Consider the following 18,328-nt stretch of genomic DNA (forward strand, 5'->3'; position numbering starts at 1 on the left):
ATATGAGAAAGCAGACAATTATATAGGTGTTGGAATTATGCAAATAAGCGCACTCTTTCTGCGAAACTGTTTTCGTGTTTTCCTTTTTTATATTGAATATTCTATGAAGATGGGTTCAGTTAATTAATTTCGTGTCTGCAAAAATCTTGCTCTTAATACTGCCTTCACAGCAAGCATTTTACCCCCTTTTAATATTCTAATTCCGAGTAAAATTCCGCGTAAATAAACATGATTCTAAGTTTTAGTCTGTGTATAGCACCCCATAGTGTATGACCATTCAGTTGAAAGCTATTGAGCGGTATTTTCATATGATGCTATTTATTGTGCTGTAGAAGGTGGCTGCGGCAAGCCTTAGTTCTGTAGATAAAACCCTAGTGTGTCTCAACTTAACTAAAACCCTTCAACCAGTACGTTCATCTGGAGCTGTTTGTTTAAAAAAAAAATTGAAAAATGATGAATATTTCATTTCTTTTGTAAAATTTGGCATGAATACAGTTGACATATTTAGTCGGCATATCAACCATAGAAACAAGCCAATATGAAGGCAAGAATATAAATAGAAGTTACCGTTTAATTTGAGCTCTGTATAAAATAAAGTGAACGCATTTTGAACAAATACTTTTAAACTGTCACGAAGTTTGTCTTTTCAGTTGACCATCGTTTCTATCATAGATGTGTTCGTTGATTCAACTTGATTGTGATCTTTCAAGTTCACTCGTCTCCATTTTGATCGTATAAAGCCATCATTGTTGTTTAACGAAGTTAGCCAATTTTGCTAATTCTGCCACTATAATTTTTAACCTCGTTGTTAATAGCCTTCTCAATCAGTTCTACAATCTCAACTATACGCTTTTGTTCCGTCTTGAATTGGCGTAATATTAGCTCTTTGATGTTATCTTGCCTTAGAAAACCTGTGCTCTACATCGAAGACTCTACATTGACTTAATTCATTGTAAAAGAGGTTCAGACCCTTTAACGCGCTCCAAGCTTCAATCCTTGTTTACCTCAAGTCTTTTATTTCCGGGGTAGGTTTCGTTTGATTTTAACTACATATCAAAAGACATAAATTAATCTATACTGAAACTAATACTACACATTGCATATGAAAAACTAACTAGATTACAATAATCGTGACAACCCTGAGGATTTTAACACGATTTTAACAACAGATAAGTCAAATAAATGGAAGAATACTAGAATCATGACTGGCGAATTGCTGTAGTATTACTATTACTCTTACATAATATACCTGCTCAGGAACGCTTTACATGAAGTGTACTTTCATATCCCATCGAAAGGTAAATTCTCGCTCGCTATCGACACGCGCGTGATTCCAATAACGCCGACCCACCCCACAGGCGGTGGCCTGATAGTCAGCGCGCGCGCTGAAACTAGATCGAGCGGTCCGGGTTAATTGGAGCCTGGTCGAGGTCACTGCGTTGTGTTTTTGGGCAAAACACTTTACTCTCACAGTGCCTCTCTCCACCCAGGTGTATAAATGAGTGCCGGCGAATTTAATGCTGGGGGGTAACCCTGCAATGGACTAGCATCCCCTCCAGGGGGAAGTAGAAATAGTCCAAGTCGCTCAATGCTACGAAAACTGGGATAAGCTCCGGCCTAATGGGCCACTTGGCCCGACGCAGACTTTTATCCTACCTACCCCACCCACAGGAACAAGTTTTAGGCCAGCCCTCAAACACCCAAATGGTTTGTTGTGTGGAAATTAGAGGTCAATGATACATATAACCTTTTAACGGGTACTAGCAAAAAACATTGCTTTGTTTAGTTAATTCATTAGCAACTGTGTAGCACGTTAAATACACGCACGGTACAAAGACAGATTACTGCCTTAGCTTGTAATAAAAGGGAAACAAACTACGAAACAAGCAAGAAACAAGTTTCACTCTACTGGTTGTTTAAAAGCTTCGATGAAAATATCAAGAAGAGAGCGCAGAAACTCATCGAAAACCAAGTCTTAGTTCTCTCGCACTCTCTGCGTGGCAAATGACCCGAAAAAATAAACAAGCAAAAAATACTGTAAACTAAAATCTCAGCTGGGTGTATAACCACGTGTTGTGCTAATAATTGATTTAGTCAGGCACAACAAACAGTATTCAATAGTTACATTTAGTTATCGAATATAAACAATAAGTCATGTCTCCACGCGTTAGAAACACACATGATGTCTTCTGCCGTTTGGTTTGTCTAGTTTTTTACTTCATGTTACAGTTTTCTGTAAGAGACATGGTCTTGTCTGTCTACATTACGTCGCCTTCAAGAGGGGATTTCGCGACTTGTAAACTTACAATGGAAGAAAAGGAAAAGTTCCTAACTGAACACAACAAATTTCGCGGAATGGTTAATCCGTCTGCGGCCGACATGGAATATTTGGTAGGTACAGACCGAATCACGGGCAAAAACAGTAAACCAGGGCGCTCATTGTGGCTTGTAATATTTATACGCATGAAAGATTTCCTACTCGAACGCGTTTTCAGTCGAAATGCGTATTTTTGCATATAGCACTAGTTATTTCACATTCGTCTATCATCAAGATTAACTATTTGTTCGAACAACGAAACAAACCTAGGGGTACTCTCTTAAATGGGCTATATAGGTACGGCCCTAAAGGGCATGGTTTTTAATTCGTTCTGGTCAGAAATAGGGAATCAATTTTGGCCATTTTGGTCTCAATAGGGCATGGGTTTTGCACTTTAGTTTTGAACTGGGTATATATTGTTTTAGAAGAAGCTACTTTTTCATCATTATCGATAAGACCATCAACAAAAGCCTTTCACCATGCCTTTAACATTGGTCTGAACTAGGCAACTGATTATAGGGCAGATCCGAAACATGGTCGTCACTAGGGTATGAAATTTCTGTTCAGGTCATAAATAGGGTAGGGAAAATCGCAGATTTTGGTCTTAAATAGGTTAAGGGTTTTGGAAACCGGGCCCCACACCCCCCACCTAATTTTTCTGGGAGTACACTCCCAGGGGAAACAAACAAATCAATTGAATTTGTATAACAGTAATCAGCGGTGATTGTTTGTCTCGTATCCTTCAAGTTCACGGATTTTGTACTCCTGCTTCCTGTCTTCTTCCAATAAGTTGACACTTTCGTACGACTATGTCGGTATTCACAGCACGTACTGATCGTATCTTTGTATTTGCAGACGTGGGATGACAATCTCGCCAACTTAGCTCAGATGTGGGCAAATAAGTGCATATGGGATCATGGATTTGTGAAGTTCGGTGACCAGTATCCTTATCCCGTTACCTTTACAGGAGAAATAGGTATTTATAATTCGTATCATTCGTAGTTGCCCAGTGGGACACATTTTTGCTCATAAAGTACAGTGGAAGCCCGTTAATCTGGTCACGAACGGGCCACAAAAATCTGGTGGTATTATCAGGGTGGCCGTATTAACGGGGTTCTTTGAATAAGAAAATGACTGACTAAGTTTTTGTTCGGGCCAGAATAAAGTGGCCGTAATAACGAGGTGACCGCAAGGCGGGGTTCCACTGTACATCCAAATACGTCTGTTGATGCCTGAAACCTCAACGTATTCGGTCCAGTATAGCATATTGGGCCTGATTGAGCCTTGAAACATCACATTCAAGGAACTGGAGGAGCCAGCTGGCTGGTAAATACTGGCGATTACCCCTCGTTCATGAAACGTTTAGAAGTGTTCCAACTCCCTCTCCATGGGATGTGGGTCCATTGCAGGTCACTGCCCAGCTTTTTCCAGCTTGCAATTGCCCCAAGGATGGCTTAAGCGAACCACCCAATAAATCGCTGGCTAGCGGATAGCATAAGTGAGTTTATCAATGTTGAACTGACATGACGGAACAACCGGGCCTCCGGTGTCGATTTGCTCTCTTACAATAAAATCGAAAATTTACTGGAGAATTTGAGTAAAAATTAGTGGTCTCAGATTCGTAGAAACGGCGTTAGAATTGTCATCTCGCCTCTTGAATTTACCATTTGCCAACCTCCTTATTGCTTAGTATTTAATTGCTGCTGGATTTTTCCCTGGTAGGTCAAAATCTCGCGCGCGAGGCGGGCGAGCTTGGCAATCCAGAAAGTCGCGTGGAAAGATGGTACAATGAATACAAGAAATACACGTACAGCAAGTTTCAGAGCCCAATGAGCTCCGCTGTCTGTTCCTCAGGAGTATGCGGACATTACACGCAAGTAAGTCGTGGAGAAACGCGGAGCTTCCTACGTACACATAGTCTGTATACAGACGTTTTCTCCAGCCCCACCCCCTTGCGTTTTGGCTCGTTCATACTCCACGCCCAGGGTTTATATTTTGTTGCGCTTGCGAAAACGACGAACTCAAGACAAAGTAGAGGGTATGTCGACGGACTACCCGCAAACGGTTGACAAGGCCATAACTTAGTTCTGCCGCTTGAAAGGACAGAGCATTTTGAAAGAATTTTTGTAGATAGATGCCTATATAACTTACTTTAATAATTTTCACTATTTTAAGCCATTTCTTTGTTCCATCTCACGGATTCATCGCATTGCATGTATTAATGTATTTATACCTTTTATATTGTTACTACGCCCTTTTTATTGTAAATTCGTCAAACGGGTGTTTTGAATTCTAGTTTTAATAAAGAACGTTACTTATCTGTGCTAATAATCATTAATCGTTGAAATTTAATATTTTTTTTTGTAATTAGATCTTGAAGAAATACTTTTAACCTTAATTGTTTTTTTTAACACTGTACTTCTTCGCTAAATTTAGTTACTTTAGGGCACCCACTCGGCTAGTTCCATAAACTATTTTAGGTGTCCCAAACTCCACACAATCAACCTTGTATTAAAACTATTTGTCTTCCTTTATCTCCTTTTCTTTCTTTCTTTAACACTTTATTTTTTAATCACATTTGTAAATTATTTCATTAATTTGTCTTCTTCTATATGTAATCTTTTTTTATATATTTACATGTATTCTATTTTTTTTCTGACACTTCTATAAAATCAATGTTTGCGAGAGTTTAAATTAAAATTGAATTGAATTAAATTGTAATCGTTGTGTGCGTTTCAAGGAATGTCTAAGTTTTACTGTACTTTCTCTTTAGCTTGCGTGGGCAAAGTCCAAGTATGTTGGATGTGCAGTAGCTTTTTGTGCTAACTTTTTCCCGAGTTATGGCCTTGGAGGGACAATGGTCGCTTGTGACTATGGCCCAACGTAAGCACCAGCTCTTGTTGTACTTATAGTCTAGTATTTTATTTGTTACTTCTTCCATGTTTCTCAAACTGCCTGATAACGTCTATAACTAGATATACGCAGAGCATAAAGGAGCTTCGTTTTTTGAAAAGATTACCCTAAATTTTCCAAGTTCGTGGTTTGTAATCCGTGTTAATCTTCTCCATCCTTAACCATCCTTGTTCCTCTATGGTTTGTTTACTATTATCTCTTCAGTGTTTTTCTATCTTAGTTAACTATTATTTTCAGGTTTCCTTCAATTTAAAAGTATCTTTGTACGGGTTAAAAATAACTCAAAGCGCATAAACCATCCTTAAAGGAATCAAAGAGGACGTACATCGAACAAGATTATTCTAAACTTTGGAAGTCGTACGATATTCTTTGAGAAAAAAAAAGTTAAAAGCTGAGTTAAACGCTAAGTTCAAACTACTTATGTACCTGCATTACAACTGACAAGAATTTAAAAAATTGTACCAAGTGAAACCACAAAATAATTCAAATAATTCGTGACACTCTTCATGAAGTAGCGCATGGAATACATTTACTTAGAGTTTATGAACAGTTACTGGTCTTCTTATCTCAACTGTTCCTCCAACTACCTTAAAAACACAACGAAAAGCTTTGACTTTATAAAAAGAACTATTATCATGAAAAATATGTTCCTTGAGGAACGATATACTGGCTTGACAAGCAAGATTATTATAGCACTGAATTTCAAGTTATGCGTGTTGCTTTTATACTTTCACTCTAGAGGTAACATGATTGGCGAATATCCTTACAAGACAGGAACTCCATGCACTAAATGCGCCTCTGGTAGAGGATTCTGCTACAAGAATCTATGCAGTAAGTAAAAAACGTTTAAATCTCACCTATTTGTAGCAATCCACCGTAGGAAAAAAGATGGGGGCTGTACATTTTACCACAATGCCTTGCGAACCTAACACAGCCAACAAAGTACGAAGAAAGCCAAACTTTTACAATATTTGTCCCTGTACTAAGGACATTGAGTAGCCTAGTTTTGCAACGTTTCTGTACGTTTTTATGAACGTTGTTAAGGTTTTCGTGCGCTAAGAATTATGGGTAAATGTACCAGTCACCATCTTTTTTCCTGCGGTGGATTGGTGAAGCTTGTCATAGATTCCGTTTAAAGTCACTTGGCAATAAGGAACCGTCCACACTATGCCGGAGGAGTTGGAAAACGGAACTTACTCTGAAAACGCATCGTTTTCGGTCCACACTGTGCCAGAGGAATTTAAAAACGCAACTATCACCGGTCATTTTGGATTTGTGTTTGAGGAAAACTCAATCCGGGAAATCACATGATTATCGCTGGGTCATCGTTTTCACAAAGCTTCGTTTTCAAAATGTTTTCTGTCCACACGAAAGCGAAAAGCCGGCGTTTTCAAATTCCGCCGGTTTGAAGAGGGTTTTCGAAAAGTTCCGTTTTCGTGACGAATTAGTGTGGACGGTAGGCTAACCGTACAAATAAAGCTGCATTTTCAAATTCCATCGGCGTAGTGTGAACAGGGCCTTGGTCTTACTCATCCCTAGCGGGCTGTGCCGTCCTCGGGAATCAAACACATCGACCTACAATTAAATTATGGTTGCCACACACTAGAGCACATGTTGCGAGGACATGAAGCGGGGACACGTTGCAACGACAGTTTGTCATGTTCGTTTCCGAGCGTGCGAAAAAGATCTTCGCGGGGACAAAATTTTGTCTCCGCAACAAGTCGTATGAAATTCAACTGGTTTGGATTCGTGCGTCACGAGATAAGAACAAAATGACCTCAACTTTCGATGTCACAACGTGTGCACTGCTCTTACAAACTGCCCCTCGACAAGACATTTTTATGCCTCAATCCGCTTCGTGCGCAACAGTTTGCATACTGTCCTGGCAACATGCGTACTACATGTATGCGTAAACATGAAGGGGCTTGTCCCCGCTTCACTTCTCTGCAACATATCTCTTACTGTGTGACGACTAGCAACAGTTTCCAACACTTTCCAGCAGTTTCACTTTGACGAATCAATACTACCACACTTTATCAAGTGATCTTTTACTTGCACACAGTATTCTAAACATAAAGTAATCTTTCTGTTCGTAGGAGAATGTGCCGACTTCGACCAAGATTGTGGTAAAACAACAGGTTTCCCAAAATCCATGTGTTCAACACAACCAGACTTAATGGAGAGGATGTGCCCAAAAATGTGCAACTTATGCAGTAAGTTAACCACATTTGACATTTCAATTAAGTTTTGAAATCAGTGCCCACCAAATAACTCCGGAAACCAAAATAAACATAAAACTTAATGTCGTGGTCTATTCAGAAGTTGTCATAAGAGTCGGGAGGAACGGGTGTTAGAAGGCGGCGGGAAAGGGGGGGGGAGGGGGAAGAGACAAAGAAATCCTTCCCAAAGACAATGTAGGGGTTGGGAGAGAAAAGGTGAGAGAAAAAGGCCTGTCGGGATTCATCTTTTGGGGGGAATGGGAGAAGGGGGTTTCCTTTTATCCCCCCACTGCTTGTCCGCTGCAAATGTCTATTACTGATCTGTCAAAACTCGTCAATCTTTGACTTGCGAAAAAAATTATTTGATTCTTTTGCATGAAGGCTCCTTTTGCAAGAACTTTAGCCACATCACGATCATCCGATTTGTCTTGTTTTATCAACTCTTCAGGGTGCCCTTTGAAATGTCTTAATGGCGGAACAGTAAACCTTCAGGAGTGTGTTTGTGCCTGTCCGTCTGGTTGGCGGGGTATGGACTGTTCAGGTAAACTACATGAAGTAAGCTCCTCGGCATGAAAAAAGTAGATTATCAATTTTTATGGTATGGTTTGCGTGACAGGAAAAAAATTCAATGGAGGTTGTGAAACTGAAGGCCTCTTTTCCTGCTGTACACTGTGTTTATTTTCGTAACAACTGAGGAACAGTTTTTGTGCGTAAGTGTATTTTGGACAAATTGGTTAAAAATTGGCGTGAATATTCAGGATAATAAAAGTTGATGAATCATTCTATTTCCAGCGCGCAAAACATATCTTTATCGGTTGAATAGTAATCCATCGAACAGAACACACCCTAAATAAGTTAGATTTGTTCAAAATAGATAGCCGACAACCGCAAAGCAGATGATAACGTACTACGTTCAAGATATTCTGTGATATCTGCTAATATGACATGCGAAACATTTTTCAAATGTGAAAATCATGAAGGGAAGATCGACGCCACTGAAGGGGAAGTGGGTGAAGAAAAAACAAACCCGATACTCAAAAATCAAGGACAAACGTGACGCTGGGCGAGACCATTTCAAAAGGGAGGAAAAACTCGTCGAAAAATTATATGGGAGAATGAAACACAACAAACGAAACTGTTCAACAATTCGTGAGGAAAAAGAATGAAAATGAATGGAATTTATGTCTATAGAGTGAACGAGAATAGGGTCAAGAAGAGGATGTCTTACGCTGGAAAACTTATGACGTTATCCAGTTTAGAATAGAAGATAGATCATTGCAGAACTATGCTAATATAGTGAGAACGTTGAGCTTAATTTCATAAATCCTAACTTTCTGATTCATTCCCTTTAGCGAAGGAATGCCCGCCTGGTTATTACGGAGAAAACTGTGAAAGTAAGCATATACTTCGTCCCTTATTTGATGAGCCTTTGGACTAAAAAAGTCTGAGTTTTGACCATAAGCTTACACTATTAATTTGCTGTTCTATTATCAGGCAGTGGAGCGCTGTTGTGAAACAGACGCAGACCTTAATGTTAGAAGAATCTATTACGAATGATGATTTTCCCAGTACATATACAACAAAAGTCCTCGAAAATATTCCTCTGTTAATGCCTGATGTATTTACCGTGTTTTTTAAATAAATAAAATAAAGATTTCTAGCAGAATTGCTAGATCTTTCCCAGGAAGGGGTAAGGGGGGGGGGGGGGGGGATCGGAAAGGAGAAGACCTTTCTCTTTATCTATTTTTCTGGAAAAGATCAAAGCGACTATGCTACCGTGGTATAGAAAGCCTCGAGACGAGTAGCACTGAAGCAATTTTGGAGAAAACCGTGCTACGATTGGAAACTAAAAAGGCTAAAACGCAAACAAAACGTTGTTCAAAGCTCTGTCTGTTTTCAGATCGCTGTTATGACCGTGCTGGAAAGGAAACTTGTGAGTGGCGCGTGGCGAATGGGCACGACTGTAAAGCGGCTTATATGGAGTATGACTGCGCTGCTACTTGTGGATATTGCGGTAAGCCGGCTTATTCCTTTTACTTATATTTTCCGACCTTAACAATTTCGTGTAATGTACAGAAACTAGGAAAAAGTTGCTCTTACTTAACAAGATGCCAGAGCGCTGACATTATCGTTATTTCATACAAAGTCGCCCGCGTTACGAGTTGAATCACGCATCACGCGTGGCGAGAAACACTCGAGAGTCGCGCATGACATGTGAATCACAAGTCATTTCAAGCGTGACGATTATGAATTACGTTTCGCTCGTTTCACCCGTGAAGAGTATGAATCAGGAGTCACGCGTGAAGAGTGTGAATCACGATTCGTACGTGAAGCGAGTTGGCTTAACAATGCACTGACTTAAATAACCACACTTAAGTGAAGTCAAGCTTTCGGGAATATTTTGCGCGCGTTTTTCATGTGATTATAAACCACCCACTTAAACCACCGAGCAATATCCTTTAATTAAATTCAACAGTTAACAGAGATGGACTATTAGCTTATCTGTATACATATAGTTGGAATGCGACTTGAATAGGCCAAAAGCTAGATCAATAATGCTACGGGATAGTTTTTTTTAGCAACGATTATTGTTCGGAGACCTGGTTGTGAAAAGAGAGGTGCGTTTTACGACAATAGCTAAACAAGAAGCAAAACGTGATAACGTTTATTTTACCTTTAGATGACGGCAGTAAAATTACCACAACGCCACCTCCAGTTGTAGTAGTTATTCCAACAACATCTCCGGTAACAGGTATGCCATGCCTACTGGTGAGATAGTTTGCCGTCATGAGTTGGTTATTCAGTGCAGCTTAAGGTTCCAACGTTAAAATCTGCATTGTGCTCTATCTCTTGGAAGTTTTCGTCGTTGGAAATGAACTAAGATAAAAAGCCTTTTAGAAAGCTCAACTATCGACAGAAGCGTGTTGTTAGTACCAATATTCTGTTTGAGAAATGATTAAAATCATAGAGGCCAAACAGTTACAATCAGAAACATGGAAGTGAGGCATTTTCGATTAGACACACAGAAGCGAGGCAATTTCGACCAAGAACATTGAAACGAGGCAAACGAGGCTTTTGATCTTTAACACAGAAGCAAAGCAATTGTAACGGAGAACTGTTTATGTCCGTGATCTCAATTCTTGTGCTCATTTAATTAAAATTCATGCATACTCCTCAAACAACTCCAACCGAGAACTTGACTCTCTCTTCTTCTCTTCTCCTGTACTTCATATCAACAGTCCCTCCCCCGGCTACAACACAACCTGAAGTAGTGAGTTATCCCATACCAGCTGCGCCTCAAGGTAAGCGTGAATTGTGCACCAAACGTGGCTTTACGACAGAGGCTAAATAACCTCGGAGGGTCACTAAAGAATAGTTTGAAATGTCATTTGAGTTGTTGGTTCCAAAAACCCAATGCCTGGTTGAAACAGACGCCCGATTCTCTCTCGCGTGTGCCAGGTTTGGAATCAGTTACTTAAGCTAGAGAACTAACATTTAGGGCTCACTGGAAACTCTTTCTTAAACATTAGTAATGATAGGAACCCTCTCAAGAAATAAAGTGGTAAAATTTAACATGGATAAAGGTGTAACAGAACTCTAGTACAGGCCATATAAACAATAACACTCTTTAACTTAATCGCACTAAATATCTCTAATTGCTTCAGTTTTCTCAGTATCAGCATGTATAACCGACCTAGAGTCGTCCTGTGAAGGATGGGCAGCGGTGGGTGAGTGCGAAAAAAACCCGTTATGGATGATACCGAATTGTTGCGTCAGCTGTAAATACCATAATGCTCCAAAAGGTACGTTAACCATTTAAATGGTGCATACTTTGTCCATAACACCTTCAAGGAAGCCTTCTTGATTTCATTTTTTGCGCGTGCTAAAAATAAAAGAAAAAAGATTTTCTTTTTGAATAAATGCGAAAGAGAGCATTGTTCTGTACGGCGTGGAACCACTTATACGCCACTGAGGATTGCCTGTAGTAATGTTTAGTGGTTGAAAAATGCATACTTTGGTATCTTTTTTATACAACTATCTTTTTACTTCTGCTGTGAAAGGAAAAATACACTCCAGCGAAGTCCACGACGTTCTGGTATCTTTTTCAGGGGCACATTTGACCATCTGCGATAAGTATTTCTATCAGCTTTAAATAGGACATTCCTCAGGGTCAACGATGCATCAATAACGAAATTAATAACAAGAGAGACGAATAGCAAGTAAAGTACTGAATTATCTCTTCAAGTTCACAACACGCTCTTTAACTTAAAATACTGCACCCGTGAATTTTGTGTAGACATATACCAGAAAAGTTCATTATTCTTTAAAAAAGAACTGAAGAGAGAAAATATTATCTGGTTTGCAGACTGCATTGATTCATCTGAAAAGTGCGCTTCGTGGGCCTTCAATGGGGAATGTGAAGGAAACCGAGTGTGGATGACAAAAAACTGTAGAAAGAGCTGCAACGTGTGTGGAGGTGAGATCAATATATGAAAACTAGACCTAAAAACCTGAAAACTCAAAGGCTCGATCGAAGTGAATTAATTAATGAGACCCTGCTGGTGTGCAATTTAGTATAAATTATTAAAGCCACCCCCACACAGAGGGAGGGGCAGATCTAACAGTACCAGCGAGGATATTTATATGGGTAATAACATTGCAACCCCTCTTCCCCTTTTGATGGGTAGATACAGGAAACAGAAACAAAACATTGATTATGGTGCAAAACATGGGTGGCAGGGAAAACAGAGCCTATCTCCCCTAGAGTAGCGGCGTCTCTAGGGGAACCTATGTTACTAAGGGGACCAGAAGAGGGGTGCCCTTCTGGGAGGACAATAGGTCAGATGGTACGATGTCACCATCCTGGAGAGATCCGGACCTATTTCCTTGGAAGTAACATAGGATGGACCAGAAGATGGGGTGCCCCTCTGGGAGGACAATAGGTCAGATGGTACGATGAAACCATCCTGGAGAGATCCGGACCTATTTCCAAGGGTGGCTATAGCACTTACTGTGGGGCACAGTGCAGCCTAGGCTGCACTTCCCTGCTACCTATGGTTAACAAACAATATAACAAATAGAACATGGCAGTGAATAAACCGAGAAGGTTCAGCAGGCGAAAGCCACCCTCTCACGAAAGGTAATTACAACCACATGGAGGAAAAAGATGGGAAAGGACAAAGCTACCAATACAGGGAGGGAGGGAGGGGAAGGCGAAGAACGGCCTAGCTTGAATACTAGCTCACAAATGGGACAGGGTCACAAAACAATGGGGTTTTACTAAGTGGGGATTGAAGGAGTTGGGAGGGGTATAGCACGCTGAAATCACATGAGAGCATGGTGGAAAATCACTGGGAGCTTTGTCGTATGATTTCCCATATAGTAAAACTATTGGGTTGCATTGGACATTGACCTAAGGTTATTGCACAATAGCTAATAAAGAAAAGATAACAGAACTGGTGACAACCTTAGATGACAGTTCTGATGTAGACTACAGAGCTCATTAACCACAGTTTAAATGCTTAAACTTCTAATTAACCTAACACACAACCGTTAAAGGACTGGATGAGTTCAGAGGACTTGAGTATAATGTTCGTTTTTGAAGATATCTATAAAGAGAGGTTTGGCGGATATTTTCCCCAACCCCCCCCTCTCTAACCGCGTAAGGTTCTGTCCGCGTTTCAAAAAGAAAAAGGTCGAGAAGTATGGTTGCTGATTATGGCAGCGTCCACAGTTTGCCGGAGGAATTTGAAAGCGGAGATTTCACTCTAAAAACGTATAAAATGGTTTTCGTCCACACTACGCCGGAAAAATTTAAGAACGCAACAATGAAAGGTCATTTTGGACTTTTGTTAAAGGAAAATTAAACTCGGGCAGGGAAGTCACAGGATTATCTTGACGCCATCGTTTCAAAATGTTTTCCGTCCGCACGAAGTTCCCCGGTTTGAAGAGCGTTTTCGAAAAGCTCTGTTTTCGTGACGCATTGGTGTGTACGGTAGGCCTAACCGTACAATTAAAGCTGCGTTTTCAAATTCCTCCGGCGTAGTGTAAACGCTGCTTTGGTCATTACCTCTTGACAAAAACAGAAAAAACCAAATTAACGCACGACTGTGTTACTACAACGACAGGCCTCACAGGACAAAGACCCACTTCCTCTACTGAGGCATATCATTGTAACAGGCGAAGCTTCTTAATATACATCATGTAATGCACTAATCAAGCTTATCGTGCAACGCAGATTGCAAAGACACAGATGACAGGTGTCCATCTTGGGCTTTATTGGACGAATGCAGCTCGGGAAGCAGAATAACATGGATGAACACCAACTGTAGAAGGAGCTGCGGCTTGTGCAAAGGTGAGAGTTGTTGATCAAGGCAGTGATCAGATTCGTATTTTTTTTTTGACTGTGCGTTTTTCTCTTTGAGATAGCAATTTACACTTTATACCCCAAAATATCTTCAAAAATTATTTTCTGATAGTAAAATAGACCTTTTCAGCCTGGGCGATTTGTTTTCCCACTACAAAAATTATTCATTAATATACAGGCGACTGTTTGAAAATTCGAAAGCAAGAATTCTCAAGAGTATCATCACATGGTCTGAAATGGGGCAACAAGCCGCCCAAGCTAAAGAGTTCTATATGGTCTTCTTCCACACCATTATTTAAGACCTCCATGGGTACACGATGTACACCCTTTCTGTCCTAAGTACTTTGAAATCCTCTAATAAAAGCCGAGGAATTTTTAACTAGGACAATTTCGGAAAAAGGAATCTAATAAGGCTGTTCCCCCCCCCCCCCTCCCTTCCATCGCACCCTCTCTCCTAACCAGGAAAGAGGAGGGGAAGGCGAAGAAAAGCTAAATTAAAGAGTTTTGCTAATCAGTGAATAATCTATTTTCGGTCAACATTTGCCCAGATAAACATATTTACACAGATAAACATACAGGCCTCTTTCCAGAAACGATAATGGTCTTCGGTATGTCAATAGGTGAATTTTGGTTATGCTGTGGTACGAAGAAAAGCTTGATTTGTAGCCCGTCGAGGAAATACTTGCATTGTCATGCAACGTTCCTTTAGTTTTCCATGTAAAAGTTTAATCGTCAAAGATTTTCAAAACCTTTTTTTGATAGTTTATGACAGATACAACGATTGCCCCGCCTGGTCGGCGATGGACGAATGTAAAAAGTCTAATTGGACTTGGATGGTGGATAATTGTCCTAGGAGCTGCTACGTTCCTTGTAAGTACATTTTAATAAATGGTAAAATATCGAAGATCTGTAACTAACTCCTCCTGACTAGAATAGTACCATGAAAAGAGGCACGTTACGAGCATTTACAAGATTAACAAAAGGACATTGCATTGACATACAACCACATGATCATTAAAGTAAACTGTCGATGGTGGAATCTGATTGGACAGATCAATAATGACCTTTATTCGCTTACCCTGTCGAAAAAGAGAATAGTCGCGCGCGTTGCTCTTGAAAGGAAAAATTGTTCTGAGTTTTTACGTAAGAATGCTCAAGGTTTAGCCTCATTTTCTGACTACTATTCTTCACGTTGCCTACCAAAACAGTAACACAAGTCGCCTTGTTTCCAGATTCAGTATTATTTTCAGGTTGGAAAAAAAGATCCAAGAGTTTGGAGTTTGCGGTGAATGTTTCCAAGTAAAGTAAATAAATCACTGCAAAAATTCTCCTAATAAAGTACCAAGATCTCATTGTTGAATGCCTAAGAATAACCCTGTTATATTACTACCCCGAAGGGGACAATAATTCACGAGGACTTAGCGCAATCTCATCGACAAAACATTTATCACCCTCGGTTTTTTCCTCCTCTTATATTACGAAAATGACCGCGTCTTTTCTAGTTTCAGAAACCTCGTTTTGCGGTGGAAAAGAAAATGGCAATTACCAGGCCCCCACCACATGCCTAGGATACATTGCGTGTTCAAATGGCGTCACAAGTCACGTGGCCTGTCCCACGGGGAAGAAGTTCGACACAGTTAAGAGAATTTGCGAGACAGCGGATAGGGCCATCTGTAAAGTGATTATCCCGAGTAAAACGTCAAAGTGGTGGAAAATGATTGCCACTTTGTAATTACAGTGGAACCCCGTTAATGCAGTCAACAAAGGGCCATGAAAATTTGGCCACATTAACGGGATAGGGTCAAATTTCATGACTGGTCTAAACTGAGTGACGTCTTAACAGAGATACCATAATTGCACTTCTGAACAACTGTTCTTTAACAAGCATCCGGAATTCAAATATAATTTTTTAAAAATTAAAATTTCAATCAGTTCATAAAATATTAACATTGGAAAGATGAACATAACTGGTTCGAGTGGCTGTATAAACGGGGTAAAATTTTAAAGGATTATACAGGTTGGGATTTTAGAATGTAGCCGTTGGCCGTATTAACGGGGTTTCCTTGTAAGAAAATGTATTGGCCTTCGCTGGGACAAAAAAAAAAAAAAAGCGTAATAAAGGGGTGACCGTAAGGCGGAGTTCCACCGTAGATCTCTTTAGCTTTATGGCGGTCATACAAGTGTTTGGAAACAATGGATCGCTTTTCTTGCATTAAAAACATCATCAAAGTGAGATATTTTTCCAGGAGATGGAAAAATAACCTACATGAATTTCAAATTTGCAGCGCTGGAACCAAGACCATTAGAATCAGTAAATGCCCGCCATATTGGTTTAAGTGTGTTACCCAGATCTATAATTTTTAAACCTGCTCTAACATAAGTTAAAATACCCATGAATGAATTACGTATAATACTATTACTTTATTATTGTTAATAAAGAAAAGCGACAACACTTTGCTTTAGAATAGGTTTAAAAAAACTTATTTATACATAACATTCATTTTGTATTGTTGCATAAGATTCAGCAGTTATCTTGTTTAAAGCAAGGTTAAAGGAGGTACATCACTGTTTGCGCGTCTTGAAAAGTTTAGCCTAAATTTTTCAAGTTCGTCGTTTGCAGTCCGTGTTAATTTTCTCCATATTTAGCCATCTTTGTTCCCTTATGGTTTATTATTATCTCTGTAGTGTTTTTCTTTTTAATAAACTATTATTTTCAGGTGTCTTTCAATTTAATTCAAGGTAATTTTGTAAGCGGCTAAAATACCTTGATTGAGCGCCTTTAAGGCTTGTATCTACCGCTAAAAAGATTCTCCGTGTAGCTTTATCGCTATAAAATTAAATAAAATTGTTGCATTTGACTTGAAAAAAACACTTTTTTCATGTCTCAGATTTTGCTGTTTTCGTTTTATCATTGAACAAATCATCACTTACTTTAGGTATTACAATCTTTTGACGCTGGAAAGTTCTCTCAATTTTGAAGGAAATCAAGGAGCTTCAAGTCCGGCTTTTAAGTCCAGTATGTGTAGCATAAAGTGACTGAGAGTTTTGCTACCCTCTTGGGTTGGTTGCTATTCCATACCCGGTAAGGTCCCACCCCCCACTCCTACACACGTTATTTCATCAGTTTGCACAATAGTTCGCATGCACTTGTTTATACCAATTGGTGAAACACCCTGTAAGGTTTACATGTCTTGTCCGGAAAACATTAACATACGCAATTACGCGACTCGGCCAGAGCTTGGGCCCGGACCCTTAGCCCGGACCACATCTAACAGAACTTATGCTACATTCTAGAAAGTCTGTTAATATCGGTCATCAAGCGGAAAATATGTCGTTTGAGACCATGAAATGACTGATACACAATTCATGCTGGTCACTTTGAGACAAACCTGCCGGTGCTGCTGTTACAAACGCCAGCGATAAGTTTGAAAGCGGAATGCGGAGCAAGATGAGAGGATGAACCGATATTGTTCCCTTATTTGGTAGTGGCGAAAATTGCTTTGATCGGCTGAGCAGTGTAAGAATTGCCGGAAAACAGGAGATTGTAGTCAATAAAAATTCAAATCGGCATGCATGACCGCAAAAGTTTAAAACCAGTAGACAAAAGAGCACCGACATCGAAACTGTAAAATGCTATCGAAACTGTAAAAAAGAAATTAAAAGACCAGTTGGGGAGCAGGGATGGCGCAGTGATGAGAGCGCTCGCCTCCCACCAGTGTGGCTCGCTCGTTCGATTTCGGCCCGATGCCATATGTGGGTTGAGTTTGTTGTTGATTCTCGTCCTTGCTCCATGGGTTTTTCTCCGGGTTTTCCGGTTTTCCTCCCTCCACAAAAACCAACATCTCCAAATTCCAATTCGACCAGGATAAAGGACCCAGAAGAAAACCAGCTCAGGCTGATGTGGCTTCCTCTCTAAATATTGCAATTTTTTTATTCTCAGTTTACTAACGGGAGACGAAACAGTTTTTGTGGCCAGTAATCACACTACTTAGAAAGTATAAAAAGGGCACTCACGTGACATACAAGTGACTGTTATCCTGTGCATCTTTCGGTCCAAGTCTTGTTCTATTTCTGGGGCTCTTGTCATGACCGACACCCAAGGCGGAAAATTTATTGACCGCACTCGTGTCCCAGAAGGTACGGAGAGGACCGGCTTGAGCAAAAGAATTTGCGCCTCCTTCGACATCACAAGCCGTTACACAGGCGACGGAAAAAGGACCTAAACGCAAGTTAAGAATGAGGAAACACATCACATTCATTGCATTATGGCCATCATCTCTACAATGATATTAATGGAAGAAAATAGTCCGAGGAACAACTCATGAGGAAGTCACAATCAAAGCGTTATGTAAGATAACTTAAAGCTCCGTCCACACTACGCTGGAGAAATTTGAAAACGGTGTTTACATTCTGAAAACGCGTCAAATGTTTTACGTTCACGCTACGCCGCAGGAATTTGAAAACGCAACAATTACCGGTCATTTTAATTTGTGTTTGGAGAAAATTTGGACG

At 40.0% G+C, this 18,328-nt stretch overlaps 2 protein-coding genes across 3 annotated transcripts in view; one reads left to right on the top strand and one right to left on the bottom strand.

The window, feature by feature from the left end:
• LOC145464072 (uncharacterized) overlaps window positions 1–18,328 on the bottom strand; it is a 58,902-nt gene that overhangs the window by 5,358 nt on the left and 35,216 nt on the right. Inside the window, exon 16 of one of the 2 annotated variants that reach the window (XR_014041388.1) lies at window positions 17,831–18,035. The gene's annotated coding sequence lies outside the window, so the exon portion shown is untranslated. Of the gene's footprint in view, window positions 1–16,669; window positions 18,036–18,328 lie in introns of those variants that run through there. The other variant, XM_081447887.1, reaches the window with a different exon arrangement.
• LOC145464074 (uncharacterized) lies at window positions 115–15,920 on the top strand. The gene is made up of 16 exons (XM_081447889.1): window positions 115–2,391; window positions 3,173–3,293; window positions 4,040–4,194; window positions 5,091–5,200; window positions 5,970–6,061; window positions 7,327–7,443; window positions 7,898–7,990; window positions 8,802–8,843; window positions 9,350–9,463; window positions 10,130–10,201; window positions 10,689–10,751; window positions 11,115–11,252; window positions 11,816–11,926; window positions 13,688–13,804; window positions 14,579–14,686; window positions 15,319–15,920. Exons 1-16 carry the CDS (start codon window positions 2,155–2,157, stop codon window positions 15,546–15,548), a joined length of 1,920 nt encoding a protein of 639 aa, XP_081304015.1. The 5' UTR covers window positions 115–2,154; the 3' UTR covers window positions 15,549–15,920.

The sequence above is a fragment of the Orbicella franksi genome, chromosome 12, assembly GCF_964199315.1.
Source record: "Orbicella franksi chromosome 12, jaOrbFran1.1, whole genome shotgun sequence".
NCBI lineage: Eukaryota > Metazoa > Cnidaria > Anthozoa > Scleractinia > Merulinidae > Orbicella > Orbicella franksi.

What these genes read in the sequence shown, in the direction of transcription:
- LOC145464074 (XM_081447889.1), top strand. Translation starts at nt 2,155, where the DNA reads ATGTCTCCACGCGTTAGAAACACACATGATGTCTTCTGCCGTTTGGTT. An exon ending in AACAACATCTCCGGTAACAG is followed by an intron (nt 10,202 to 10,688) that starts GTATGCCATGCC and finishes TCATATCAACAG; the next exon opens with TCCCTCCCCCGGCTACAACA. An exon ending in GAGCTGCAACGTGTGTGGAG is followed by an intron (nt 11,927 to 13,687) that starts GTGAGATCAATA and finishes CGTGCAACGCAG; the next exon opens with ATTGCAAAGACACAGATGAC.